At 41.2% G+C, this 27,558-nt stretch overlaps 1 protein-coding gene across 2 annotated transcripts in view; it reads left to right on the forward strand.

Moving 5' to 3' along the window:
• Positions 1–298: 298 nt before the first annotated feature.
• Positions 299–27,558, forward strand: part of Marchf6 (membrane associated ring-CH-type finger 6) — a 63,375-nt gene continuing 36,115 nt past the window's right edge. The window contains exons 1-6 of one of the 2 annotated variants that reach the window (XM_075975790.1): positions 299–569; positions 16,938–17,034; positions 17,814–17,887; positions 20,805–20,948; positions 23,490–23,562; positions 25,718–25,886. In XM_075975790.1, the coding sequence (XP_075831905.1) occupies positions 551–569; positions 16,938–17,034; positions 17,814–17,887; positions 20,805–20,948; positions 23,490–23,562; positions 25,718–25,886 (576 nt within the window). In that variant the 5' untranslated portion in view covers positions 299–550. The remainder of the gene's footprint in view (positions 570–16,937; positions 17,035–17,813; positions 17,888–20,804; positions 20,949–23,489; positions 23,563–25,717; positions 25,887–27,558) is intronic. The other variant, XM_075975791.1, reaches the window with a different exon arrangement.

Raw genomic sequence — 27,558 nt, forward strand, 5'->3', positions numbered from 1 at the left:
AAGCAGCCCGTCCTGGGAGTCACGGTCGAGTACCCCACGCCAGGGGCCTTTGTCCCGCAGCCCGGTTACAGTGCTCGCCCCCGGGGCTTCCGCGCTCCTTTGTCCCGGGACACACGCCGCACGTCCACGGGATGCTGCCTCGGCTTCCACGCCCCAGTGCCGCGCAGCTCTCGCCAATAGGACCGCTCACTTTCTCCTCTGCCGCCGCCACCGCCGCCGCCCGTCACGAGCGGGCCGAGTGCGCGCGCCGGAAGTGACGCCTGGAGCCCCGGTGCCCCGCCTTTTCCGCCGCGCGCCCCGCCCAGGCCCGTCTCTCGGCCGCGGCCCCCCCCCCCCCCTCCGCGGCGCTCGCTCTCTGTCAGTCGCTGTCCCTCTTCCCCGTCGCCCGCCGTCCGGCTTCGTCTCGCACCTGAGCGCACGCACTTGCCCGGCCCGCGTCCTCTTCCTCCTCCCCTGTCCGCCCCCCTCCCGCCTTCCCCTCCTCGGGCCCGAAGGCTCTGCCGGGTCGCGGGCGCCTCCGCGGCTGCGTCACCGCCGCCCCCCAGACAAGATGGACACCGCCGAGGAAGGTGAGGCGGCGGCGCCCGCGCCCTTGCAGCGGCGCCCGCGCTCCAGTCGGGGCCGGGGCGCTCGCGGCGGCCGGCGTGCCCCGGGGGGCGGTTTGTTCGGCGGGCGCGCGGCTCGAGCCGGTCGTCCTGCGGGCTCGGGTCGGAAGGTGACCCTCTGCGCGCCCCCCGCCGGTTCTCTCGGCAGACTACCCGGGAGTGCCTGGACTTGGGTGTCCGAGACGCGGGGGTGTCCGGGACGTGGGGTGCCTGAGACACGGAGGTGCCGGGAAGTGGGGTGCCCGAGACGTTGGGGTGCCGGGATATGATGGTGCCGGGCACCGGGGCCTCAGTCTCTGCCAACCCCGCCGTCCGCAGAGGAGGGGGCGGCGGTGCGGAGGCCGGGGGCGTTTTCCCCTCCCCTCCCCCACTGTTTTTTTTTTCCTTCTTCTTCTTCTGTGTTCTGGTGTTTGCCGGTTGTCCTGGAGGCCTTACCTCTGTGCCACAGAACTTCTTTGTTGACTTTGAAAGTTCGCGGAAAATACACGGTCAGGTGATGACGGCCGAGGGGACTGAACTGGCCTGACCCCCCTGTTGTAACACCTTGCCCTCGGCTCACCTCACCCCAAAGTGCATCGCCCTGACCTGGGAGAGGCGAGGGCCCCGAGAGACCATTGGAGGGACGGCGGCTAATGTTTACGTTTCTCTTTTACCGCTTGACACCAGCGAGCCAGGGTCGGTTGGTTTGTGAGCGTGTGTCGTGGATGTGGTTGCTGGGAATGAGCGCAGAACACGAGAGGGACATGAGTGTAGAAAGTAGATGCCGCCCTGACGGTGGCGGGGTGTTTTCAAAGCGCTTTCACGTTTGTAGAGTCGCTGATTGATCAGCGGGTCTGTAGAGGAAATTATTGATCGTGTACTTACTTACCAGTGCGGATACTTATACTTCGGGTATGTTTTTGTTAGAACGAGTGTCTTTTTCCTGCCTAATGGTTTATTTGGGCAACTTTCAATGCGGTTGAATCGAGCACTGTATTGAAGACATTAGAGTAACAAAAAGTTTCATGTTAATGTGATGAGTTGGTAAAACTTGATTTTTTTCAAAATAGTCTTTCCTTAATAAAATTGTCTAGTTTACAAAACCTGCTCAGGAGCCTTCACTTTGAAGTTCCGACGGCCCGGGAGAGAATGAGTGTGTTAACCTTTCATACCTGTGGGAATTTCGGCTTATTTTAATAGCTTGTTTAAGGTTCACCAGGTAGTAGGGGACAGTTGCCCCTGTTGTCATTGCTTGTCGCTGTCAGTTCGTTAGGCTACAGTGTGGCTCTTACGTGCAGTGAGTGAAGCTGGTTGCCATTGGAGACCACTTTTGGAAAGACTATAAATGAAACTCCTGAAGATTGACAGTCATCCAGGTTCATCTTGTAAGCGTACATCTCCGTAGATTTCACATCCTTATAGTGAATATTCGGTGTTTGTCTTCCTATTCGTCCGTTTACCTACACGAGTTGTTTATTCATGTGTATGGACGGCCATAAGCTGCCGTGTGGGTGCCGGGGCTAGACCCCCGCCCTGTGAGAGCAAGTGCTCTTAACTGCTGCTCCACCTCTCTTGCTCCTTAAGTTTTAATTACTCTAGTAAGCCTTGAGTATATTACTTGCTTTGTACCAGCATGTTATACGAAATCCTGATTCTTCTCACCTGGAAACTTAGTACTTGCATAGACTTACGGTATGACCATAGTTATTAGTACTCAGAGATTGAGAAACTGAATGTCTCTGGTGTCATGTGGTGCTTAAGGATACCTTTTTAAATATCGGGATAAAATAGAAGTGATTTTTAAAATTGATTTTTGATATTGTACTCAAAGTAACTAATACCGAGGAGTCACTGTGTACTTCCCCTTAGTAAACACTGTATCTTGTCTCTCAATTCTGTCTACATGTTCAGGAATACAGAAACTGCCATTGTTCTGATGAAGAAGGAACTAACTTTGCCAGGTTCACTCAGGTAGAAAACAGCAAGAGAAAGATTCTCACTCACGTGAGATGGCATACTTAGACATTTATCACCTGTTCTGCAGTGAGATTTCGTTTATATAGGATGAATCAGTAGAAGTTAGCAAGACCTTACTTTTCAGCTGTTCTGTGTAACTACTATTCGTGAAAGTTAATTTTGATATTTTATTTATTTATTTGTATGTATGTGGCGGTCAGAGGACAACCAATGGGAGTCAATTTTCTCCTTCCACCAAGTGGGTTCCAGGAGTTGAACATCAGGTCACTTCAGCTGATGAGCACATGAAAGTGAAATTAGTAGTTCTCATGTCCACTTTTGTAAAGTTTCAAGTTGGAAGTCTTTTTGAAATGTTGACAATTTAAATTTGACTTGAAATAGCTGGCGGGTAGTTTATGACAAAGTGAAGGTGGCAGAAGCTTGTGGACAGCGGTTTACCTGCTTAGTTACTGCAGGGGATTTATTTTAAAAGGATTTATTTTTGGTTAAAGATTTATTATTTATTATTATGGGTGTTTTGACTGCATGCATGTATATGTGTGTATACCACATGTATGCTGTGCCATAGAGGCCAGAGGGCATTGGATCCCCTGGAACTGGAGTTTTGAATATCTGTAAGCTTCCCTGTGGGTACTGAGAACTGAACCCAGGTCCTCTGCCAGAAGAGGCAGTTTATTGTTTTTTTTTTTTTTGTGTTTGGAAAGTATGACTTAACAGAGAGCAAATTAAATTTTTTTTACTACTTTTATTTATTCATTTACTTATTTAGAGCACGCGCGTGCGCCTGTGTATGTGTTTCCATTTCATGGTGCAATTAATGGTGTTTAGAGGACAGTTTGTGGGAGTTCTCTTCTTTCAGTCTCTCCTTCAACCATGTGTGTCCTGTGTACCAAACTCAGGTTGTTAGCTTTAGTAACAGGCACCTTTACCTGGTGAGCCAGCTCCATGACTTCACAAATTGATGGTTTATTATTTATTTATTTATTTTCAAGGTAGGGTTTATCTGTAACTTTGGGGCCTTTCCTGGAACTAGTACTTGTAGACCAGGCTGGCTTCGAACTCAAAAGATATCCACCTGCCTCCACCTCCTGAGTACTGGAATTAAATGTGTGCACTACCACCGCCTGGCACAAATTGATTATTTAAATATCTGTTAGTAAGAGTGCATACTATATGGATGGAGAGAGGGCTAAGTCATGAAGAGTGCATACAGGGCTGGAGAGATGGCTTAATAGTTAAGGTCACTAGCTGCTCTTCCTGAGGACTTGAGATCTAGTCCCAGCACCCACATCAGCTCACAACTGTTTGTAACTTCAGTTCCAGAGAATTCATTGCTCTTTTTCTGACCTCCAAGGGCACCAGGTATGCATTTGGTGAACAGGCAAAATATCTATACAAATTAAGAAAAAAAATTTAAAGTTTGTTCATTTTTATTCTTTCATATTCTTCTAGAGGACCCTAGTTTACTTCCCAGCCCCCTTGTCAGGTGTCTCACAAGTGCCTCTAATGCCAGATTCAAGGGAGCCAACATACTCTCCTGGCCTCCAAGGGCAAACCTCCCAACCCCCCTGCCCCTTGTATACCAACATACATAACAGATACACATACACATGAAGAAAAGAATAACTCTTTTTTAAAAATCTGTTAAGCCGGGCGGTGGTGGCGCACGCCTTTAATCCCAGCACTCGGGAGGCAGAGGCAGGTTGATCTCTGTGAGTTCGAGACCAGCCTGGTCTACAAGAGCTAGTTCCAGGACAGGAACCAAAAGCTACAGAGAAACCCTGTCTCGAAAAATAAAAAAAAAAAAAAAATCTGTTAATACTATCTCCTGTTTAAGGAAAAGCTAATTTTTAAAAAACCATTCTATGAAAAATGATTGTGGTGGGTAAATGATCCACCACAGAAACTGGATGTTACTCTTAACAATAGCATGTCGTGTTCTTCTGATAGACCATCTACAATGCTATAATGCCCAGAATATTTGTATTTGCAGTAAATTGTTTATTTTATAATTTCTTCCTGTTCATAGTAAATGATTCCCTTTTTTTGTTTTTTGTTTTTTTTAAGACAGGATTTCTCTGTGTAACCTGGCTGTCCTGACTAGTTGTGTTGATCAGGCTGGTCTCGAACTCACAGAGTTCTGCCTGCCTCTGCCTTCCAAGTGCTCAGATTAAAGGTGCATGCCACAACCGCCCGGCATAATTACCAGATTTTAAAGATTGCTAAAGGATTAAGTATATTGAATTATATTTTTGTCAAATCAGCAAGTTTTCAGTTCATTCACGTATTTGGCAGGTGACTCATTATCTGTATATAGTTTGCAGGAGTACAGGTGTGTTACATAAACTACTGGCATCACTTCTTTAAACTTCAGAGCTAGAGGAGAATTTAGCCATCTGTCCTCTTCCTTTTATGGGTCAGGAGTAATCCTGCAATGCACTGAGATTTTTAAATTTCAGAAAACCGTTTCTATACTGTGCTCAAAGATAAATTTTTTTCCTTAAAGGAAAAGTGCTACAGTGTTGGAATAGATGTTGCAATTAAGAACTCATGTCTGAAGCTCTCATAAAAATATTAAGTATTTTGCTACAGACGAATGCTCTTATTTCAGCCCGATGATGAATTTTGTTTTCCATTTTGCTAAATAGCTACTAGTGGACATAACACACATTTATTTATCTTTTTGTGGGAAACTAAAAGTTTTGTTTTGTGCTTTATGATGAAAAAATATTTGTTTTTCTATGTGTGTATTTATTTGGATCTCTGTAGCCCTAGCTGCCCTAGAACTCACTACGTAGACCAGGCTGTGTAACATGATTAATACAAACCCAGAGACAGATATTGGGGTTTCATCTGAAGGTCAGAAAAACAAAACAGCCAGCCACTGACTCTTACCTCTACCTCAGTCTGAAATGGTGAATCTCCCTCCAAGAATCCTCAAAATGAGATTGTCTTCTCCCCTCATATATTCCTCTCTAGGGCTGGGGTTAAAAGCAAGCACCACTACCGCCTGGTTTCTATGGCAAACTAGTATGGCTACTGGGATTAAAAGTGTGTGTCACCACTGCCTGGTCTGTAAGGCTGACTAGTGGAGCTGTTTTATTCTCTGATCTTCAGGCAAGCTTTGTTTATTAAAATGCAAATGAAATATCACTACAAGGCTGACTAAGAGTCCCAAGTGCTGGCTGAGATCAGTGGCGTTCACCAGCATGTCTGGCCCTGGAAAATCCTCATTTTTGAAAGTATGAAGATGAACTGTATTGTGACTGATCACACTGTTTAACATTATGGCAAAAACTTGGAGTGGTTTAAGTTTAGGAGAAAAGCATTAAAAAAGATGGACTGATGTCAGAGTCAGACAGATAGATAACTTCCTTTTTTAGAATGTTTCACCTGTTTCCAGACATGCCTGCTTCATCCTGTCTACAGACCTGTGAACCAAGCATGCGTACATTCGTCTGGCATGTCTTTGAGTCCAGACAGTTGGTGTACTTGAATTAAGAAGGAAACAAATGGAGAAAGTTCTTTTTTCATAGAGCTTAAATCTAATTTATTTGGTAGGTGAGGAAGGGAAAACAAGTATCAAATAAACTATGTGGCATGTATAAATAGAAGGTGCCATGTGTTGTTTAGAATAGCAAGCATGAGGGCAGAGCCTACAATTTTGACAGCAGAAGACATAATAGATAGGGCATAGGAGGAATTGTGGGTAGAGCAGGAATAGCCTCTAAGGTACAAGCATGCTCAGAATGTCAGGAAACCACTAGGAAGGCATGTCTTTGGGGGGGGGGGTGTGAATGAGCTTCGGGAGAACAGGTACATCATGAAGACATTTGGGGTGGTTGTCTAGGGGAAGTTCAGAGGGGGGCACCAGTGGGGGACTGTCTGTAGCCCTAATAGGAGATAGGGCCTCTAGAAAAGTTCCCTTTAGCTAGAGCGGAGGTGACATACAAACTTTCTTGGCACTTTGTCACTGGTTACTTTCCCTGTGTAGACTTGTTTGGTCCTAGGAGCGCACCCCGAATTTCTGGGAGCTAGAATATGACTAACTCATTTTGATCCAAGAAGCAGGGTGTTGGTGGGAAAGGTAATAAAAAAAAAAAGCAAAACCGATTGCATTGTCTTCAGCTGACCAGGCTTTCCAAAGGATGCCTGCTGCATGGCTGAGCTGATTGGAATGCTGCCGTGAATGCTGTGCTACCCAGAGGCTATTTCTCAGTTTCCTTTATCCCATTCTTCCATAAGGACGTGAAGAGCACTCATAGTGTGATGGAGAATGAGGTCTTAGAGGGGAATAAGAAGTCATTCACCAGGGAAGCTTCTTGTAAATGTCTGTTGTATTTTAGTGGACCAGGGAAGATTGGATTCAGATAGTGGGAATGGAATGTACTAAAGCAGGTCAGTGTAACCCTTAACTCCGTAGTTGATAATGGCTTTAGTTTTCAACTTGTCAACTACCGTGACAGTGCCATAGGCTGTGTGCTAACTGAGCACCATCCTGCCGTTCAGAAGCTTTGCATGGAGGTGTTGACAGGTGGTGTCCTCTCCTATGTGTGTTAATGTGGTCTCCATCCCACACTAACAACTACACTGTGACATAACCACCTCTTCAAATCTAGTCATATCTGAGAGGTTTCTGGTGGGAGGGATAGAGCAAGCATACTCAGTTCTTGAAGGCTCAGACATCAGTGAAGCATTTTCTCTATCTTTTTGTTTGTTTGCTTGTTTTTTGTTGTCATTTTACATCCCCCCCCCCCCCCCAGGGTTTCTCTGTGTAGGCCCTGCTGTTCTGGAACTCTGTAGACCAGGCTGGCCTCAAACTCACAAAGATCCATCTGCATCTTCCTTCCAGTGCTGGGATTAAAGGTGTGCACCACCACAATCTGGTCACATTTCCTCTACTTTTATTTATTATTGCTTAACCCCAGTATTGCAGCCTTTCTTATTTTTCTGACCTTCCTTTACTTCTGCCACATGGTGTGTTCTGTAAAGGTGGTCATGGTGTACAACTATTAAGAACTTGATTGTTGTCTTGCACACTGTTACATTTAACTTCATGGTATATAAAGTATATTATACTTTAAAAAGCTAAATTGTATTTCTGACATTCTAAAGTGATGTGATAACATGACCAAACAAGTGTTCCCCTTTGTTCCTGTGTAAGGTCCGAAGTGGGACTGTGGGAAAGTGATCAGTAAACCACTCGCAGTGTAGCAGGAGACAGAAAGCACCCCCTTCCTCTTAAATGCCCACCAGCACCCCTTACCGACAGAACTGGACTGAAAAAGAAAGGGGTGCTGAAGGAGCTTCAGTGTTGTTCAGGTAACTTAGGCTGAGAGTAGCTATTGCTTCTGCTGCTGACTCTTTCCCCTCAAGCTACTGGCAGAATCCCCGCCTAACCTCTTTAACAGGTTGGAGCCCTGTACCTGTAAATTAGCTGTCTCTGCCAGTTGTTCAGACTGGACTTGTACAGTTTCTTTCCTTCATCCTGCTTTCTGAAGTGCTTCTTATAGGCAGAACTTTAACACAGTTTTAGTCTTTAAGGAGGCCAGAAAGTGTACTTTCCAGACTTCCAAGAATAACAGTAAAGGTTATTGTTTTGTAATGATAGTAATCTGAAAAGGTAATACATAGGGAATCAGAATCTTAATGTTTATTATTTTAAGTGAGGTGAATGTATGTGTTGGTTTCTAATGACAGTAATCTGGAAAGGTAATACATACACAAGGAATCAGAATTTTAATGTTTATTACTGTATGTGAGCTAAATGCATGGGAATGTGGAATCAGAGGACAGGTTTGTAGAGTCATTTCTTGTCCTCCAATTTTATGTGGCTTTGGGGGTTGGCCAGGCTTATGCTTCAAATGCAAATGCTATTACCAGCTGAGCTGCTTGTAAGCCTGCTTCCCAATTTAAGTAATAAATAACATTTTCATAGGCAAAGAATTTGAGGATCATAGCCAAGGTTGAGACAGGGTATCATAGCTTAGGTAGGTTGTCCTTAAAGTTTCTATGTGGGCTCATGTCTGTTGCCTCCACTTCTCAAGCGCTAGAATTTTTGTGCTATCATATTAGCAAAAGTAAATTTTTAAAAATAGAATTTGAGCCGGGCGATGGTGGCGCACGCCTTTAATCCCAGCACTTGGGAGGCAGAGGCAGGCGGATCTCTGTGAGTTCAAGACCAGCCTGGTCTACAAGAGCTAGTTCCAGGACAGGCTCCAAAACCACAGAGAAACCCTGTCTCGAAAAAGCAAAAAAAAAAAAAAAAAACAAAATAGAATTTGAGCGGCTAAAGTATTTTATCTGTTATAATTGTAAAGTAGCAGCCAAAACACTACTTTGAGAAACTTTTGTTTCTCTTTTTTATTGAAAATAGATTTTTAAAAATATAATATATTCTGATTACAGTTTCCCCTTCCCCCAGATCCTTCCCATTCCTCTCCATCTCTCTTCCCATCCAGATCCATACCCTTTCTGTCTCTACTTAGGAAAACAAGTGGGTATCTAAGGGATAATAATGAGATAAAACACAAACAAACCAACGGTAGAAAAATAGCCAAAGAAAAAGGATGGAAACACGTATAGATGCAGAGACACACTTGTTTGCACACACAGGTATCCCATGAAAACAAGCAAAGGACTTGTAAGGTGAAAAAAAAAGAAAAGAAAAAAGAAAAAGACCCAACACAGCATTATGAGACAATGGCCCTCCAAAGTTGTCGAGTTCATTTTGTGTTGGCACTGGTGCCATGGGCCTACCTACCCTGAAGGGTGATTTGTTTCCCCAGGGAGACCCCCTTGGGGAAAACTTAATTTTTTATTTGCAAGTGGTTATCAGTTGTAGGTTAGGGATGGCGTGTCTGTTCTTCTTCTCTCAGCTCTAGGACCCCTTCTGGTTCAGACCCTGCAGGCCATGTGCATGCTGCCCCAATCTTGGTGAGTTCATGTGTATATCTGTTATGCTGTGTGTAGAAGGCCTTGTTTCCTTGGTGTCCTCCATCCCCTCTGGATCTTAGCAAATTATCTTCTAACCAATTATAATGGCACCAATTTTTACATTTTATTTTTTAGGCTGTGACCTAAAGTTTTTATTTCTGCTTTGTTTAGTTAATCTACATTTTTCTGTGTGCACATATAGTTTTAAATGAACTGTATTTCATATAGTAAAAGTATACAATTTATATAGCTGTGTATAGACTAACTACAAATATCCAGCATAATGTTTTCAGTCATATTATGTTGAAGCTACAAATTGTGAACATTTTCCTGACAGATAAGAACAATGTATCTCCTCCAGATAAAACTGTGTGGCTCATGTTGCTGCTGCCTGCTCAGGGTAGCATGTGAGAGTGACAGTGTGTATGTATGCCTTCATCCCCTGCTCCAAAGCAGCGAGGAATGAGACTGTTTCCAGTGTAGGACGTGAACAGTAGCTTTTCAAGTCATGGTCATCAAAATCAGGAAAAGTGAGAAACTCCCAGATCTGAGGAAACCCTAGGAGACATGACTACTAAGTATATATGGAATGTGTATGGAGTGAGTGTACAGGAAAAGAGCATCAGGTAAAGACTAAAGGATTCTGAATCAACGATGGACTTCAATGATAATGTGTCAGTATTGGGTTATTAAATTAAAGAAGGTGTAACAAATCCTAATAAGAAATTAATAATAGATACTACATGCTGAATTTTCTACAGTCTCATAATTTTTGTAAGTCTGACTGTTCTTAAAATAGTCTATTAGTAATAATAGTAAATTCTGAAATCATCACATTTATCATTAACAGAAGAACTGAGAGCTCTTCAGATCATCTTACATAAAATAATTTTAAAGAAAAAACAGGACTGGAGAAATGGCACACTCAGTAGGTAAAGTACTTGATATGTAACTTTGAGGATAAATGGAGCTAGTGGAAAAGACACTTGGCTAAAATTTTATATTTTTAGCAATAAAGAGCGATCGTCAACTCTTGCATAGAAGGTTTATACTTCATTAACTGGTAAAGAATTCTTAATTGCTGGTGGGAAACTGAAACTTTAGAATCCCTTTAGTGTTTTTCCTACTTGAGACCTTGCCTGTCCTTGTTTTTATACAATAAGAGTGACTTAAGGAAACAAATGGGTAGATCCAGTTCTGGTGTGTGTCAGTGTCAGGTTAATGAACTTGTGTCTAGGCTGAGGAGTCACCCTCCATCTAGTGCTTCTGCACTGTTTATGCTGCCCACCCAGTCCTCATTATTACCCAAGTTATCACATCAGCTGTGATGCTATCACATGTGCAAAGATCTCTCACTTTACTTAATCATTATTGATGCTTGTGGATGCTTGCCTATTCCCTTATTATTGTTGCTTAGCCTTTCCTCTGTGTGAGTGCACTTCCATTGATTTGTGCATGTAAGAAAGGCTAGTATATGTGGGGCACTCACTGTTCTTGGTGCTTGTTTGCTGTGGGTAAAGAGAAAGTTTTGTTTGTGAGTTTTGTTTACTCCACCTCCTTTTTCTTCTAATGCTCTCTTGACAGAAATGTTATATACTTTGTGGTAGTCACTAAGGTCTTTCAAGTATTCTCGCTATTGAGATTGAGAAGCTTCTATTGTCAAATCTTAAATTTACTAGTTTTTCCAGTAAATGTTTTTGTTTTTTGCTTATTTTATTCAAAAATTTACACTGGGTTTTTTTTTAATCTTCTATGTCTCTGAAAACTTGATCTTTTATGTCTTTCAAATGTGTTTGTTATTGCTGATGGAATCATTTTTTTTTCCTTTTTTCTTTTCTCTGAGACAGGGTTTCTCTGTGTAACTTTGGAGCCTGTCCTGGCACTCTCTCTGTAGACTAGGCTGGCTTCAAACTCACAGAAATCTGCCTGCCTCAGTCTCCCAAGTGCTTGTATTAAAGTACCCGGCCAGAATCATTTTTATGATGGCTGCGATGTTAACATGTATTGGTTGTGTTTTTTTCATTTAGGCTGGGGTTTTACTTATGCCTAGCATGAGTGATTTTTGAGTTGGATTGTAGATATTTTTGGTTGGGTGTAGCCTCGGGTTCTTGTTAAAATGTTTGGGGGTTTGTTTTAAACAGGTCTTTTTTTGTGATGTGTAGGTAGAAGAGGCACTGTCTCATTACCACCAGCTGGAAGTGAAAGTTCCTTCCTCCCCCTTTGATCCCTTTTGATGTTAGTCTTGGGTGCTTTGTTTTTGTTGTTGCTCTTTAGGATATCCGGATCCCTGGTAGGCCCTCCCGATACCCACAGGGTAGAGAAAAGTGGTTCCTTATTTGTGAAAGCTGTAGTCACAAGAAGTCTTTTTCTTTTTTTTTTTTTTAAATCTTGGTGGGTTGTATACTTGTTAGGTGGTTGATGTTTTGTGGGCTTTCATTGGCAGAGGGAGAGCTAGGATCACATTCTTTGTCATGTGGCATTTGTTTTGGGTGCAGTGGTAGAAGTTGAATTAGATTGTTGACTTTTGGGAATGTTGAGGCAAATACTATTTAAGTTTTCTCTTTCTTTCCCTGATGGAACTATTGCAAATACAATTTATCCAGTGCAGTGCTTGTTATGCTAAAAAGATAAAAAGATGGGTCAGTGAAAATGAGAAAATTATTAGCATGAATTTTCTTGTATGAATTAAGTTTAACCACATACTAGAGTCTTCTTACAGTGTCCTATGACCACAAATATTATTTATTGTCTGCTTTTTTATTGTTTCTATAAACAGTTAATAATTATGTGTAAGATTTCTTTGTATTTCCTCTGTCTTAGAGTATAGTCTATGAGGGATGTATGAATATATTGCTGGCTTTAATTTTTTAATTAAGATTTATTCATTTTATTTTGGTGTATGTGCTTGAATAATTGTGTACCTGTGTGTGCCAGTACCCACAGAAGTGTCAGATGCCCTTGAACTGGAGTTAAGAGTTGTGAGCTGTCTTTACAAGAGTAGCAAATGCTTTTAGCCTCTGCATTCTCTCCAGCCCTTGCTGGTTGGTCTGTCTGTCTGTATTTCCCTCCCTCCCTTCTTTTCTTATTTATTTATTTTTTTTAGAGCTGTATCTGTTTATTATTGTGTGTGTATCTGTGGGCATGGGTGTGACTCACAGTGGAGGTCAAAGGACAACTTTGTGGAGTCTGTTCTTTTTTACATTTACCTGGGGTACATCTGGCTTGCATAGCAAGTACTTTAACTTGCTGAACCATCTCACCGGCTCCGTATTGCTATCTTGAAGTGTCTTAATTTTTTTGTGATTAGTTATGATATATTCTTGAGTTTATTAATTTGTGTTTTTATTTAGGAATTGCTTATTTCCCATTTTGATATAACTTTGTTTGATAATTATAAAGTGATTTCCATGATTCTGAAACAAAATGGATGAGCAGTCTACAAGTACCTTACTTTTTTTTGTTTTGTTTTGTTTTTCGAGACAGGGTTTCTCTGTAGCTTTGGAGCCTTTCCTGGAACTAGCTCTGTAGACCAGGCTGGCCTCGAACTCACAGAGATCCGCCTGCCTCTGCCTCCTGAGTGCTGGGATTAAAGGCGTGTGCCACCACCGCCCGGCTTTACTTTTTCTCTCATAGAATTAGTCTAACTATAGGAGGCCTTAATAATTTCTCTCATAGAATTAGTCTAACTATAGGAGGCCTTAATAATTTTATGTGTGTTTGTTTGGAAAGGATCATTACCATCTGACCCCTCCCACCTTCTTCAAAGAGCCAAAAAATCTTATCAGAACCATTGCTAATGAACAGCATCTCTTAAAAACAAAGGTGCGTGTTGTTCACACACACAAGCACTGCAGTGTCTGTGCTGAGGTCAGAGGATAGCGCTCAGGAGTTGATTTTTCCTTCACTCAACCGTATTGAAACTAATTTCTGCTGTTGTGCTGTGTACTCCGGGCTAGGTAGTCTGTGAGCTTTAAGGCAGTTCTCTCGCCTCCACTGCCTATCTTGCTATACAGGTGCTATGATTGCAGATGCAGGTGACTGCATGCAGCTTTTACTGAGTTCCTGAGGCCACAATCAGCTGTCAGACTTGTGTGAGTCATGCTGTTACCTGCTGAGCTGTCACCTTGGCCCTGTCTGGCTCTCAAGGTTTTAACACAATGTTTATACTCTTAAAGACCTTGGAAGAACTTTGTTACATAAGAAAATAAAGTGGGGGCTGGAGAGATGGTTCAGGGGTTAAGAGCATTGCCTGCTCTTCCAAAGGTCCTGAGTTCAATTCCCAGCAACCACATGGTGGCTCACAACCATCTGTAAAGAGGTCTGGTGCCCTCTTCTGGCCTTCAGGCATACACACAGACAGAATATTGTATACATAATAAATATATTTTAAAAAGAAAATGGGACCATTTTTAATTTTACTTAAATACCATATTCATTATGACAATGCAATAGTATTTTTCATAAAACTCTATCTTCCAAATCCCCCAAATTGAGGAGAAGAGTGAGTATACTTTATATTACAATTTTTTTTTGAGATGTCCCTTTAGGTTGCCCTGATTGTCTTCAAGTGAGATCTGCCTGCCTCTGCCTCCTAAGTGCTAGAATTAAAGGAGGGTACCACCATTTCCAGTTTATATTTACATTTGTCTTTAATTGTAATAAATAGTTAATAGAGCAACAGCTGGATTTAAAAATATCTGTGGTAGCATCCAATATATTGTATCATGTGCCCTCTACAAACACCACTGTAAGCTGGATGTGGTGTTTTATGTCTATAATCCAAGCATTTGGAGACTGTCGCAGGAGAGCACTGAGTTTAGGCTCAGTCTGGGCTACAGATTAAGATCCTGTCTTAAAAGAGAAAAGAAAGAATGGGCTCACCGGTGACTTAAAAGAATATTCAGGATTTCTAAAAAGTAGTTCTGACTTTTTGTTCTCTAAATAAGAAAAGGACTACAGAACTCCAAGGATCCAGCTTCTCTGCTACACATTAGTGCTGGCTTGAGTTTGAGTTGGTTGTCTGTGTATGGCGTGTTTGTTGGTCTGTCTCTGAGAAGGATGGAGACCTTCTGAAAAATCAGTGTCCTCGCCAGGTGTGTATTGGGCCTCCTAAGAAGATCTCCCCACCTCAGTCCTTCTCCTGCACAGGAGCACCCCTGGGGTTTACCATCACCTTGTCCCCAGCACAGCTTTCTCAGCACACAGAATTGTGTTGCCTTGAACTGATCAGCCATGTCCATATGCTTTATCACTCATGCTAGTCCTTGTCTCTTGCCAACCGTAGTGTAACAGTGAGTTGCATCCTTGCTTTCCCCAAACCATACTTGGTAGCTGACCTGTCACCATGCTTCTCCCTGGAGGGTGCGTGATGTGGCAATACATACTTATATTTATATGAGCCTGGCTTTGTTACTGCTCTTTACATCTTGTTCCCATGGAGCATTCTCAAAGGAGGGCTGTTGATACAGGATCCATATCTGGTACTGATCCACCTGTATCAACTCACACCTTCCCTTCCCCTTGGTTGATGTATAGTGACGAATGCCTCTGTCAATATTCAGTATGGTGGTGGTGTGTAGGACATTGGGCAGCATTCATCTCCTGCCTGGAAAACTGGTAACTTAAAAGCCAATCTGCGTCCACAACACTAGTGGCTCTGGTACTTGTAGATAACTTTGTTAAGCTGTAAACACCCATGCATGACCTTGTCACCTTTTTGTGTGGGTTGGCTGCACTTTGTGCTGTGGCAGTGACTAACCTGGAATGGAGGTGATGGGGAATCTTGGTTCATTTTCACAGTGGGGCCCTTGCTAAACTAACTCTCTCAAGAAGGCAGGGGCATGCATATTCTTAACTCCAAGCGGGAAAGGGCAGTGAGTGCAGCCTCACTGAACTCTGCCAGAGACTGAGCTGTGAGATAGCTCTTCTGTGGGCAAAGAAGTGTGACTTTTCCATATTGGTGAAGAGACTTGTCTGGTTGCTTAGTAACCAGAGAGAGTAGTGTAGCGACCAATTAGGTTTTCCTGAATGTTTGGTGTCTCTTGGCTTGGATAAGCAGCATTTTGTCACTCAAGAATGAACAGCCAGCAAGTCTATAATGTTCACAGGTGGCTAGAATTGGTGCACCGTAATGCTCTTCTTGTGTGTCTTCTAATCCAAAGGCTACCACAGGCTCTCTCAGTGAAGCAGGGATCAGAGTCGTAGCTGTTTTCCTTTGAGTGAGGAATTCACCTTAAGACAGGCAGTCAGAAACAAACATGTCTTTGCCCCTTTGAACATTGATACTTGCCCTTGGGATTAATTGGCACTTGGCAGTGAGGGATGGCTGAGAAGACTTAAGTAATAGCAGTAGTGAAATTTCAGTATGTGGAACGCAGAGGAGCTTTAGGAAATGAACAAGAGAGCACAAAGATCTCCCAAGGGTCTCCTCCATGCGGCTTGCAGGCTACAGCTATGGGGGGGCAGGACATGTGTGTGCCTAGAGCTCTGTGGAATGCTTGTCCTGGGCTCCTATAGCTCCTACTTAAAGAAGCTCCTGGTTCCCCTTTCCCTGGTAGGAGTCTGCTAGTACTGAGGTACCTTCCTTGGGTCCTAGTGATGTGTGTGCACACAAGTGTGTGTGCTTATCTGTTTCTACTTTGATTCCTTGTATGTGAAACAAGGAAAGTGCTCTGCTGTTGCTGTCCTAAGATACAGTTTTTAAAAAAATATAATTATTTAAAAAATATTTTTCCTTTAATGTGTATGGGTATTTTGACTGTATGTTCTATGCTCATGCCACTAGTGCTGGCCGAGAAAAGAAGAGGGTGTCAGGTCCCCTGAGACTGGCGTTAAAGACAGTTGTAAGCTACAAGTGGATGCTAGAAATCAAACCCAAGTCTTTGGGAGAGCAGCCAGTGTGCCCTTCACCATCAAGCCATCTCTCCTCGCTGAAATTTAATAATTTTATTTTAAAAATAATTTTGAGGTTGGCATACAAAGCGGCGGGCTTCATTGATGCATTTTCATGTATGAGTGTATTTTGGTTTCATTTTCCCCTTCCCTCTCAGATGTTTTTGTGGTGCTTAAACCCTTAGGACTAGATTTAGACTTTAAAAAGGTACACTGTAGGAACACTAATATTTGTGGCTAGGTGACCTGATTCTTCTTATTTCATTGAGTGTTTGTTACATGATAATGTAAGTATAGATAAATGAAACTGTTTTTTGTTATTTTCAGCTTTATATACAGCACTTTCTAAGGTACAGCTCTTCTTTATGCATTTTGAAGGAATGTTCTTAGGATCTGTTATGTCCTTAATAAAAGTTCCATCACAATTTTTAGGGCTTCATCCTGTTGACTGATGTGATAGATTTCACCTTTAGCACAAAATATTCTTGTTTTGTTGGTCTTATAGAAAAATCATAACCAAAGGTAATTCCATTTTTCTTCTGTTATTAGATATATGTCGAGTGTGTCGGTCAGAAGGAACACCTGAGAAACCTCTTTATCATCCTTGTGTATGTACTGGCAGTATTAAATTTATTCATCAAGAATGGTAAGTCATTTGGAAAATTGTATAACTCTTAAATTCAATTTTGTCATCTCTAATAAAAGTGATAATTTCAGTGAACTTGACCTGTAATTCATTATATTTAAAACTTTTACTATATAAATCTATAACAAAATTTATAGTTTGACTAAGCAATTACCCATAGTTAATACCAAACAATTTTGGTATATTGTGGATATGCTAATGATAGTTTATTGTTTATTTCTAGCATTGAGAACTTGTTTTGTTCGTGGAAAGAATTATGCTTTTCTGATTTCGAGTGACATAATTATAGCTTATTCACTATTCTGTGCCAAGAACTGTCTTCTGTACTTTACATATCTTAAACTCCTTTTCTGGAACATTATTATATGGATGAAGAAATGGTATACTGACAGGTTGAGTGATTTGTCCTAAGCACATATCCTTGCCAGGTGGAGAATGGGAATTCAGACCTGGTTATCAGCTGTGAGCCTTGTGAGACCAGTATCAAAACTGATGCTAAACTAATTGTTAATTCGGTATCCGTTTAGCTCTGAAGAGGTTAGAATTTTGGTTAATTAAATATTTTTATTAATATATTGTATACTGATTTGTATTATCTGTTTTTAAGTTTTATACTCTTAGAAAGCACATATAAAAAGTTAAAATATTTCATATTTGAAATATTGAAATCTATAAAAGGTCTATGATACAAAAATTTTAATAAAAGCACTAGTTTTCAATGAAACCTTAAAGTTTTTTTGTTTTTAATATTGTATTCATGAATGTATTTGTAATTACAGCTTAGTTCAATGGTTGAAACACAGTCGAAAAGAATACTGTGAATTATGCAAGCACAGATTTGCTTTCACACCAAGTAAGTTTGTTTGACATTTTCACCACAGTTTTCTTTTGTTATTTCTGGCAACAAAAGGTGTTTAAAGAATTTGAAAGCAATAATCTTCAACTTCATTGTCTTTAATAGTAATAGAAAAAAACTGTTGCACTTAGAAGGATATTTTAAAAATAGTCATCTTTTAATTTAATATACTCATGCTTGTTTTGTATGCTGTTTTCTTTTTTCTTTGTGTTTTTACTTAGTTACAGACAAGTGTAAACATACACAGAGGTATTGTGAGTGCTTGTGAAAACCCATCACTTAGTTCTATTATTTTTCTTTCTTTTTTCTTTTTTTGCTTTTTCAAGATAGGATTTCTTAGTAGCTACGCAGTGTGTCCTGGAACTCATTCCATAGACCAGGCTGACCTCGAACACACCTCGAACATTCGCCCATCTCTGCCTCCCAAGAGCTGGGGTTAAAGGCGTGCGCTGCCACCGCCTGGCAATTGTACTTATTTTTCAACGCACATGGCCTATCTCTTTTTATCTGTGCTCTCTTTTTTTATTATAGTCTTTAATTTTTTTTTAGGCTGTCCTTTTTAAAAGAAATCATATGAGTTTTAATTTCATCTATACAATCTCAGTATGTGTCAACATTTCTTCCTTTTAAGAAGCATTATTATCTCTGCAGAAACAGTGATGCTTTGAGTTCATCAGAGTCTAGTGCCATTCAGCTTGAACTCTCTGATTTGGAGCTGTGAGAATAAACACAGTGGTGAAGAGCGAGTCTTAGAGCAGTTTTTTCTTTCTGAAACCAACTCTTTATATATATGTATGTGTGTTTGACTGTGCGGGTGCACGTGTGTGTGTGTGGGGGGGTGCATGCATGTGTATGTGATTGCACGTGTGTGTGTGTGTGGGGGTGCATGCATGTGTATGTGATTGCGCGTGTGTGTGTGGGGGGGTGCATGCATGTGTATGTGATTGCGCGTGTGTGTGTGTGTGGGGGTGCATGCATGTGTATGTGATTGCACATGTGTGTGTGTGTGGGGGTGCATGCATGTGTATATGATTGCACTTGAGTTGCCAGAGATAGGCGTGGGGTTTCCTCTTTTCAGGCAGGAACAGCCCCGGCTGTCCTTGAACTCACTGTGTAGTACATGCCAGGCTCGAACTCCCGGAGGATTAAAGGCATGTGGCATTATGGCTGGCTGTCATGTCCTTGATTTTTTTTTTCCACCTCTATTTTATGTATTGTCATTTAAGTCCTGAACTCCTCACCTCAACAAGTCTAGCCAGCTAGATCTCCTGTCCTCACCTTTTGAGCACTGGATACAGGCAGGCCAAGGCTTCCGTGCCCACCCAGCATGCATACTATGGATGTTGGAGATCCTAACGCTGTCTTTATGCTTGCAAGCTATTTCCCCAGCCTTGGGAAACTAACTTTTAAGCTCATGTGTTGTAAGGCTTCAATAACTATTTTTCAGGTGTCTAAAATTTTAGTTGCAATACTTGTGTCTATTGATTAATAATGTTATATTAAATAAACAGCACTGTATTGGCAGATTACTAAAAATCTAAAGCACAGTTTTTCATGCTGGCTGGAATCCTTGTACATTGTACCTGATTTTTTGTATTTATAAGACTCTTGTGTTTCTCAGCACAAATACTGTAACTTAATCATTAGTTTTACTTGATATCTGACAAGCGTGAATAATTAAAGTTACTGTGTTTTCTTTATTCCTTGCCAGCAAAAATGCCACTTGTATTTGTTCATAGTCCTTATTTTCTCTGGTGTATAATCTTATTACTAATTGAGAAGATTTATAGCAAACTAAGACTGCATGATTAAATTCTTTATGAAGTTTGACTGGTAGAAAATATCCTGTGGACTTTTACTTTGAGACCAATAAAAACTCCCTTTGTTTGCATATACTCTTCTGACATTTGTGGGCTGTTTTCTGTAGTCCTTCCCCAGGAAACTCTGCTTTTCTTCACACCAAGTATACTGTTGGCTGGGGGATCTGCGGCATGGACAGACTTGCCGCTTAAGTCTTACTCCTTATGTTTGTAGATGAATAGTTTTGTGACACTGCTTTTGAGTGTTTTGTTTGTATTATCCTTTGACTGCTTAGGATTAAACCTAAGCAAGTACTTTCTGTCTGAGATACACCCCAGCCTTGTTTTTTTGGTTATCTAGTTTTAGTTATTTTTCCCCTCCCCGAGCTCTGTTTTATAAATTTTAGACCATTGGTTTTATATAACAATTCCTGTTTTTGCCCCATTGGAGAAAAGAGGTGTTTGAAAGACAATGTCTATTATCTGGAGTAGAGAGTTTTAGTAAATAACAGTTTTTACTGAAACAGTTGTAAAGATACTTTCTAAAATGTGGGACTATTCTCGAATGAATTACATTTCGCAAAGATGTCTGAATTTATTGTTTGAAAATTAAAGTAAGATGTTAAAATTGGAGGAGGGTTGGCTGACACCTCATGAAATGACTGCCCCAAGCTTGTCGGGATGCTGTGTCTAAGCCTGCATTGGTGTGTGTGTTGGGGGGGAGGGGGGTTCTGAGATAACATACTTCAGATTGCTTTTGCACTTCTTACCTTTTTCTTGTTCCTTTATAGTTCGAGAAGCCAGATCATTGTATGGCTTACATGTTACATATGTGTAAACTGACTCTGCTGGAAATTCAAGGCTGTGTGAGCAGGGGAGGTTAGATTTCTTCCTCCCGCTGCTTTTTCTCTGCTCAGTGGCCTTTTTTTGTTCATTTCCATATTTTAGATGTGATTTGTATAAATAGATATCTTGTATAAATTTAATATTATTGTAATGGTTTGATTTTCATTGCCTTTTAGAAAAACACTTAAGTGCAGTATCTCTACTTTGTATTTATGAGTTAAATCGTTTAAAGTTGTCATGAAATCCTGCATATTTTTTTCCTCTTACAGTTTATTCTCCAGATATGCCATCACGGCTACCAATCCAAGATATATTTGCTGGACTGGTTACAAGTATTGGCACTGCAATACGATACTGGTTTCATTATACACTTGTGGCCTTTGCATGGTTGGGAGTTGTTCCTCTTACAGCATGTGAGTAGTCATAACTCTTCTGGAGTTATTTAAACATTCTATAACTGTTTGCTATTTTAATTATGTTTCCTGATACTGTGAATGATGTTTAATTATTTATTTGATTTATATTATATATTTGGAAGACCTTGTTTAGGAAACATCCTCACTGAGTTGTTTCTGGAGGAGGGAAGGGTGTTTTTCTTAAAGACATAGAGCAGTATTGATAATCCATGAGTGGCAGAGTATATAGATAGGATTCTGTGGACTTTAGAACAAGCAAGGGTTTTTTTTTTTATTGATAAAAGAAGAATAAAGAAAAAAAAAACAAATTTCCACCTCCTCCCAGCCTCCCATTTCCCTCCCCCTCCTCCCACTCTTCTCCCCCTCCTCCCACCCCTCTCCCCTTCCCCCCACTCCTCTCCCCCTCCCTCTCCAGTCCAAAGAGCAGTCAGGGTTCCCTGCCCTGTGGTAAGTCCTAGGTCCACCCCCCTCCATCCATATCTAGGAAGGTGAACATCCAAACTGGCTAGGCTCCCACCAAGCCAGCAGATTGCGTAGGATCAAAACTGCGTGCCATTGTCCTTGGCGTCTCATCAGCCCTCATTGTTCGTCATGTTCAGAGAGTCCAGTTTTATCCAAGGGTTTTAATACATGTAATTTACATCCTCTTCTCTTCGTAACTAAAGCTAGCTTGACTGCCTATGGAGATGAAAACCATAGGCACTGATGGAGAGTGACTTAGTGAGCTACATGGAGCCCGTGAGCTCCCCTGCTATATAATTCAGAGAGACAAAGTAGTTCTAGTGTGAGACAAATGAGAAGATATGGGAGCTGGAGCTGGCACTTTCAGCAACTGCATAGCTTGTTGTTCTACAAGGTAAGATTATTGGAGATGAGGAGTTGCTCATCTCTGCTAGCAAGGAGACCACAAGCCTAAATAGTCTCAAGTTTTCCAGAACCATGTAGGGTGGTGATGGTGGTAAGTGTATGGTGATATTATACTCCCAGATTGTCCTACAAAGTGGAGAAAATCAGATATAAAATCAGCTCGTTGAATGCTAGAAGACAGTGTCAAGTTCCAAATATGACAGTTTAAGTTCCTCAACCCCCCAAATATACTCAGTTGGAAGAACAGAATACAGACACTTCCTTAGGCTTGTGTTCAGCATGTGTGCCACCTTAAACTTTTAAGTAATGCACACCTTAATTCTATCACTCTGGAGGCTGAAGCAGGAGGATCCCCTGTAGGAGGCCAGGTTGGTCTACAAGAAGCATAGGAAATGAAACAGAAGAAAATTTTTCAGTTAAAGTGGAAGACAGCATGCCTTTCTAAAAATCAATAGACGTACAGTTGAGCACAAGTGAACGTTAGAATTCATTTTAACAAGCTTGGTATCTGCCCTGATTTTGCATCATATTATAATATATCCTCTTACAGACTCTTCTTTTTTTTAATTTTTTTATTTAATGTATGAGTGCTTTATTCGCATGCACGAACGACTTTATGCCAGAAGAGGGCATCAGATTCCACTATAGATGGCTGTGAGCCACCATGTGATTGCTGGTAATTGAACTCAGGACCTCTTAACCGCTAGCCATTTCTCCAGCCTCCATACTCTTCTTTATGATTCTGTTCCCCATCCCTCTTTCCTAGTACATGTCAGAGGTTTAAGGAGTCTTAATGCTGCTCAGCCCATTTACCTACTGGCTGATGGTTTGTGAGTTTTACTTACTTGTAAGCATGCTTGTTTCCTTTTATATGGGTACCTAAGTAATTTCCATTATGGATACTCTTTACTATTCTGCCCTTTTGACTTGACCTGTAAAAGAAGCTATTGAACTCATGAAAATATCTGAGGGCAGTGCTTAAACTAATGTGCCAGAAGTGTTCTGAAGGAAAACCTCAGTGTCTTCTTAGTCTTTGAAAAGCTGTAGTCTTGTTAGCACATTCTCTCTAGAATTCTGCCTCTCTCACTAAAAACCATTCTATCTTTTCTGAATAAGAGGGCAAGGGATGGCCATGAATTCTTATATCCTTGTGCTTACCCTCCATGTTTATAATTTAAGATATTCTTTGAGACCTTTTGAAACTGTCTTTCTGTATGTATGTGTGTATGTATGTATGCATGTATTTTTAAAGTCTTTTAAAAACAATTTTCTATGTGTGTGTTCTTGTACCATGGTGTGTGTAAAGGTCAGAACAACTTGGTGGAATGCTTGTCTCCCCAGATTTATATGGGTTCCCGGAGTTTAACCGAGGTTGCTCACTCTTTACTGGTATATAGAGTGTGAAAACCAACTCCAGAAAGTTGTCTTCTGACCTCCACACACACCATGGTATGTGGGTGCTCATACTCAGACAATCATACACACACACATGCACACACGTACACATGAAAATAAAAAACTAAACCCAATATGACTCAGGCATACGAAGAATAAGAACACTTATTTTCTTGGTGTCAGTAATGTTCCACTTTACCTCTGCTTCCTCGAGCCACGCTCTTGTGTGAGTGTGGGATGCTAGTTGTGACTATGCCTTTGTGCCTTTGTTTGCAGGCCGCATCTACAAGTGCTTGTTTACTGGCTCCGTGAGCTCACTACTGACACTGCCGCTAGACATGTTGTCAACGTGAGTATTGGCTCTGAGAGTGAAGTTTGGGCAATGTAATGATGTTTTTCCTCTTGTATTTATTCTGTTTTGTTTGTTTTATTTTTTTGAGGCAGGGTTTCTTTGTGGTATAATAGCCCTGACTGTCCTAGAACTTACTCTTTAGAACTGTCTGGCCTCGAACCCACCGAGATCCACTTGTCTCTGCCTCCCAAGCGCTAGGATTAAAGGCGTGTGTAATTCATTTTTTTCTTTTCTAACAGTTGTAGCTACAGTAGAAATTGGTATGTGTAAGTTCTGTTTCTTGAAAACAGAAGAATTTAAGGAAACTTTTTGTAATACTGGTAGGACATGTAAAAAGAAGACATTGTAAGCAGTTTGAATTGCATGCTGCTGAATTTGTGTGCTTTTAGAACTTGTTTGCTATAGCTTTTCTCTTCCTGTGACATTAGCACCTTGCTGGGCCTGTGTTGGCATGTCTATTGACTAGCTTATGGACTGCTCTCGAAGGTCACACTACTCACAAAAGAAGGCTAGGGCGGAAGGAGAGTTCTACATATTCTCTGTAGGTTGCAACTTGTTCCTGACAAAATTTTGCTGATGTCCCCATGTGGCAGCAGTGTTGTGTGTAGTTGAGTTGGGTCATCTCTAGACAAACCATCTCATTTATACAAATGTAGAAAATCATGGTGTCAGACAGCTGCCATTTTGCTTACCATAATTCTGAAGGTCAAACTTTGTGTGGGCTTAGTAGGGCTTAGTTAGGAAGGTCATCTCTGATCTTTCCTGAGTCACACGTGTCTTTCCTGGAGCTGGATAGGTCTCTCTGACGTGGCGTACTTATTCACATGGCCTTTCCTCTTCAGAAAGCTAATGGACGCTTCTCCCAAGAGGGACTTGGGCAGCGTTCTGAAACTAATAGCAGGAGCCCATAAGCCCTTTTCTAGGCTCTAGAACGTGGGCATCTTCACCTCAGCTCTAGGCAGGCATGAAGCTCCTTCAGAACGAAAGCATTGATAAAAGGGCTCTGAAGTTTGACTTCATTTAAAACTACAAAAAGTGGTCAGTTGTTTGGCAAGGAAGAAATGGAGAAGGATTATTTCAGCCCTACCTCATCCTTATTTTGATGGTATAGAAGTCCTTTAGTAAGGTTTAGAGATACTGCAGAGAGAGAGCTATTACAGTGTGGGGCCGCTAAGCTGAGGTCTCTCAGACTCACCTTTCCTTCTCTTCACCAGGGACAAAAAAAGTAGTCAACTTTCTAACATCTGTTAGTATTTTTGAGTTATTCTCAAATTATTCTGAAATCACAGACGTTGATAGTGAATGATAAGATTCTTCAGAAAAGAAGGAACAAAGGCTCCCAAGTGTTACAAATCTCACATTTCCATGTTTGGATACTAAAGAACCACACTCTGCCTCTTTGGATTTATTTTGGTATTTCTGCAGCTAGCATTAAAACTAGGTTTGTCATGTAGTGTGAGTTCCTACATCTGGTCAACGGTGTACTGAGTATCTTTCAGTCCTTTTCTTTTTTTCGAGACAAGGTTTCTCTGTGTATCTTTGACTGCCCTGGAACTTACTCTGCAGACCAGGTTGCCCTTGAACTCACAGAGATCCACCTGCCCCTGCCTCCTGAGTGCTGGGATAAAAGGTGTGCACTACCACACCTGGCTCAGCCTTCTTTTCTTTACGTTGCCATATTTCCAGTCACTGAGGGAGCTTCCCTCTTTTTTATTGAATGTTTTCATTTATGTACTTCTATGTTAGTCACCCCAGTTTGTTAAGTATTAAAATTCTGGTAAAAGGATTGAGCAGAAGCAGAATTGTTCACCTAATTTAGTAAATTATATAAATGCAATTTGTTGAGTGTTTTGCTGGATTTTTTTTTCTTACACTCCTGGGTGTTTTTTTTTTTTTTTGGCTACGCTAAAAGGATAGGCTGTATAGTTAATAACTGTATATTCTGATATTATTTTATATCTACTTAATGTAAGTATAGAGTAACAAAAGTATATAAATGAACATATTAGCTAGATTACAAGATAAAATTTCAATATCGTTATGAATAGTCCCTGAGAAGCAACTGAATTTTACTGAAAAATTAAGATTTTTCTGGTTGTTTTTACAAGTGTTCTTTGGAGTGAATTGTGTCTATTTTTTTTCTTGTAAATAGGGAAAATTTGTTGGCGGATTGCTTGCAGGGATGTTTTGTGGTGACATGCACACTTTGTGCATTCATCAGCCTGGTGTGGTTACGAGAGCAGATAGTCCATGGGGGCGCACCAATTTGGCTGGAGCATGCTGCTCCACCCTTCAATGCTGCTGGACACCACCAAAATGAGGTAAGCCCTTCACCTGAAATACATCTTACTTGGGCAGCATCTGAAAGTCATTCCACCCTCTATGATTCAAACCCTTGACTTTCCTGTGCCTCATAACTGTGCTCATGCCACAGAAGAAGACAGTAGGAACGTGTTGTAGGAGGGCCGCTTGTTCGTTCCCAGCGCCCAGAACCAAAATAATCACTCAGAAACTGTATTTATTAAATCACTGCTTGGCCAATCACTTAAGCATATTGCTAGCTTGCTCTTACATCTAGGATTAACCTATTTCTATTATTTTATATTTTACCATGAGGCTCATGGCCTCTCAAACAAGGTTCTTGTGTCTTTTTCCTCTGGTGTCTCTATGGCGGCTCTATGGCAGCTCACTGACTCTGCCTTCTTCCTACCAGCATTCAGTTGTCTTCCCTGCCTAGCTCTATTCTACCCCTATCACAGGCCAAAGCAGTTTTTTTATTCATTAACCAATAAAAGCAATATATATACAGAAGGCCTTCCCACACCAAGTTTGGGAGTTTAGGAGGGCTGTGGAAGTAAAAGAATGTTTCTCTGATTGCCTCCTAATGTTCTTGCTAGATTGGGCACAGTGCTAGAGAGAATATTAAAACACTCTTCCATTCTCTTTGCTTGGGTCAGCTGCTTAGCTTGGGCCTGGAAGGTAAGAATCTTCCTATATATAACTGAGTGGTGGCTACACCTGTAATCTAGCACAGGAGGCAGATGGAGCTTGGTGGGTTCCAAGATAGCCAGGGCTACATAGGAGAGAGGCCCTGTCTCTAAACACAAAGGCATGCACACGTGCATGAGATACAACTTCTTAGATCAGTTTCTGACATACTGCACGACATTAAGGAGTGTTCTACACCTATCACAGCTTTTTGTGTGAAGCACCTTATCTTTTCTGCTATGTAGGAAGAATTTTATCAAAAGTAGGAAACTTGGCCAGTCACATGGCACAGTAGGAAGATGTGCTTACCACCCACACCTGATTAGTTTGGAGTTCCCAGAAGCCACAGTGCATAGAGAAAAGTTGTCCCGTCACTTCCATACATGCTTTGTGGCATGTGCAGATGTGTATATGTGGACATGTGTGCACACAAAATTAAACTTGAAGAAAAGAACTGTGTACAGTTTTCTTATGAGTGACAATGACATGCTCACATACAAGGGTATTTGGCAGTCTGTTAATCTCCGGCACAGCAAGAGGTTTTTAGTATCTTGCCTGGTGGGAAATTGTAGGGCCAAGAATGTCACACAGTTAACTGCTCTGTGAAGTGAAAGGTTGACACTTCAATCCTTTTTTAGTGAAATAGTTGGTCACAAACTATTCATTAGTAACTAATCTTTGTTCCTATGATATGTTTTTTAACATGTAGATTGAGTTTATCAAGCCTATAATCCTATTTACTATAGAGTACACCTTTTCCTTGGAAAATTATACATAGATGAACGCAGCATCACAAGCCCTCTGTTCTGGGGATGGAACCCAGGGCCTTGAACATACTGGGAAAGCATTCTGGTCTCAAACTCACATTCTCCTCCTTCCCCAGAGTAGTGGGTACCATCATGCCCATGAGGTGGTGCTGTGAGAGAAGGTTAGAGTCAGCACTGCTACCAGTCTGCCTCATTTTTTGAAGCATTTAATGTAGTTTTGCTTTAGAATTTTCATTAA

This window comes from Microtus pennsylvanicus, chromosome 6 (assembly GCF_037038515.1).
Source record: "Microtus pennsylvanicus isolate mMicPen1 chromosome 6, mMicPen1.hap1, whole genome shotgun sequence".
Lineage (NCBI taxonomy): Eukaryota > Metazoa > Chordata > Mammalia > Rodentia > Cricetidae > Microtus > Microtus pennsylvanicus.